This window comes from Coccidioides immitis (genome assembly GCF_000149335.2).
Source record: "Coccidioides immitis RS genomic scaffold supercont3.5, whole genome shotgun sequence".
Classification (NCBI taxonomy): domain Eukaryota; kingdom Fungi; phylum Ascomycota; class Eurotiomycetes; order Onygenales; family Onygenaceae; genus Coccidioides; species Coccidioides immitis.
The window spans coordinates 3440677-3443176 of NW_004504307.1; the positions used below are offsets into that span (position 1 = coordinate 3440677).

The following is a 2500-nucleotide window of genomic DNA, read 5'->3' on the forward strand; positions in this document are numbered from 1 at the left end:
ATCAGCAGTAAAGGTTTTCACGTTTGAAAGTTGCTGCCTTGCTTGGTTTTCTTCTTGCCGTTGTTTGTACGTAGTTTACCTGCAAGTTAATCTTTACTTTACCGCTTGTGATCATATTTCTAGATTCACGTTCGATGGTCGCTTACAAAAAAAATCATAGATCTTTAAGGAACATCACTATCGAGGGGTGCGCGTCATGTCCGGGGGTCACCGCGCACTGGTCCGGGGGTCATCGCGCATCTGCCCTAGGGGGCACGCGCGCCACGTCCGGGGGTTACCGCCGGGGGTTATCGCGCACTGGTCCGGGGGTTATCGCGCACTGGTCCGGGGGTTATCGCGCATCTGCTCTAGGGGGCACGCGCGCCACGTCCGGGGGTTACCGCCGGGGGTTATCGCGCACTGGTCCGGGGGTTATCGCGCATCTGCTCTAGGGGGCACGCGCGCCACGTCCGGGGGTTACCGCGCACTGGCCCGGGGGTCATCGCGCATCTACTCCAGAGGGCACGCGCGCCTGGTCCGGGGGTCACCGCGCACTGGTCCGGGGGCACGCGCCACGTCCGGAGGTCACCGCGCACTGGTTCGGAGAGTGGGCGCAAGATATTCTTCTTCCGACGACGTTGTTTAAGTCCCCGTTGTTGCCTTAAATCACGTTCTCGGACGGCTCATTTTTGCCTATAGTTTGGCCCAGTTTTACCAAACTCATACAAATTATGTGCATCTTCAATAACTTTGCGGTAGTTCCATCGATAGACCTTCAATTCAACGCGGACAAGCGTCCGGAGAGTATATGTAGGCAGGAGGTGAGTTGGGTCGGCAAGCTGGTCGGATGATATATCTGATGCAGCGTGTGGGCCTGGCTGCCTCTGGCCGATTAACTTCTTTGTGCCTTTGCGCTGCAGATAGCTTTCATAGCTGGCACATGCTTTCTCGGTAGTTGAGCCGTCCAACTCAGGTTGCCGCTTCACCGACCGAAGGCGTGAAATGCTTTTGCTATAAAGATTACCAAAAGCACCCGAAGCCCAAAAGGTCTTTATCCTTTAGGCGAGGGAGAAGTTTACCCATTGTTGGCCGCTGGCTCGCAATTGGTTAAATGTTCTTGAAGGGAGGTGAGCTTTGAGATCCGTAGTTCTAGCTATGTGTTCAAGGTTCTGGCCCTTCTCTTGGGCAGCTCATGTTGCAGGCGGACGCGCGCTCCTTCCGGGGCGTAAGTCTGATTCTGCAGCGGAAGGTGTGTTTAAGAAATCCAGTGGGGGCAATTGAATGCTCGGAGCAGTGGCGCGGTGCGCTGCGCTGTCTGCCCCGGGCGAGCTACTCGTGAGAGAGCTCCTTCTAGTTGAACTGCTTCCAGCCCGGTTTGACCGGGTTCGGGCGTCGCCGCGCAGGGCTTCGGCTCCGCGATGGCGGTGCAGACGGTAGTTACCTGGTTGATTCTGCCAGTAGTCATATGCTTGTCTCAAAGATTAAGCCATGCATGTCTAAGTATAAGCAAATTTGTACGGTGAAACTGCGAATGGCTCATTAAATCAGTTATCGGTTTATTTGATAGTACCTTACTACATGGATACCCCGTGGTAATTCTAGAGCTAATACATGCTAAAAACCTCGACTTCGGAAGGGGGTGTATTTATTAGATAAAAAACCAATGGCCCTTCGGGGCTCTTTGGTGATTCATAATAACTTGTCGAAATCGCATGGCCTTGCGCTGGCGAATGGTTCATTCAAATTTCCTGCCCTATCAACTTTTCGATGGTAGGATAGTGGCCTACCATGGTGGCAACGGGTAACGGGGAATTAGGGTTCGATTCCGGAGAGGGAGCCTGAGAAACGGCTACCACATCCAAGGAAGGCAGCAGGCGCGCAAATTACCCAATCCCAACACGGGGAGGTAGTGACAATAAATACTGATACAGGGCTCTTTCGGGTCTTGTAATTGGAATGAGTACAATTTAAATCCCTTAACGAGGAACAATTGGAGGGCAAGTCTGGTGCCAGCAGCCGCGGTAATTCCAGCTCCAATAGCGTATATTAAAGTTGTTGCAGTTAAAAAGCTCGTAGTTGAACCTTGGGTCTGGCTGGGCCGGTCCGCTTCGCGGCGTGCACTGGTCCGGCTGGACCTTTCCTTCTGGGGAACCCTATGGCCTTCACTGGCTGTAGGGGGAACCAGGACTTTTACTGTGAAAAAATTAGAGTGTTCAAAGCAGGCCTTTGCTCGGATACATTAGCATGGAATAATAGAATAGGACGTGTGGTTCTATTTTTGTTGGTTTCTAGGACCGCCGTAATGATTAATAGGGATAGTCGGGGGCGTCAGTATTCGGCTGTCAGAGGTGAAATTCTTGGATTTGCTGAAGACTAACTACTGCGAAAGCATTCGCCAAGGATGTTTTCATTAATCAGTGAACGAAAGTTAGGGGATCGAAGACGATCAGATACCGTCGTAGTCTTAACCATAAACTATGCCGACTAGGGATCGGACGGGCAACTTTGAATAACCCGTTCG

At 52.1% G+C, this 2500-nt stretch overlaps 2 protein-coding genes and 1 non-coding gene across 3 annotated transcripts in view; 2 read left to right on the forward strand and 1 right to left on the reverse strand.

Annotated features, from left to right (window-relative positions):
* CIMG_13641 (uncharacterized protein) overlaps positions 1–625 on the forward strand; it is a gene marked incomplete at both ends in the record, with an annotated part of 797 nt that extends 172 nt beyond the window's left edge. Inside the window, one exon of the mRNA XM_004444886.1 lies at positions 161–625. Coding sequence (XP_004444943.1) covers positions 161–625 — 465 coding nt within the window. The remainder of the gene's footprint in view (positions 1–160) is intronic.
* A 37-nt stretch (positions 626–662) lies between these two features.
* On the reverse strand, positions 663–1062 carry CIMG_13642 (uncharacterized protein; the record flags this gene model as incomplete). The annotated part of the gene is made up of 2 exons (XM_001241783.2): positions 663–990; positions 1013–1062. The coding sequence occupies 2 exons, from the start codon at positions 1060–1062 to the stop codon at positions 663–665; spliced, it is 378 nt and encodes a 125-aa protein (XP_001241784.2).
* Positions 1063–1418: 356 nt separating this feature from the next.
* CIMG_15527 overlaps positions 1419–2500 on the forward strand; it is a 1811-nt gene continuing 729 nt past the window's right edge. Inside the window, exon 1 of the ribosomal RNA XR_001099880.1 lies at positions 1419–2500. This exon is cut by the window's right edge and continues 729 nt beyond it. This is a non-coding gene — a ribosomal RNA (18S ribosomal RNA).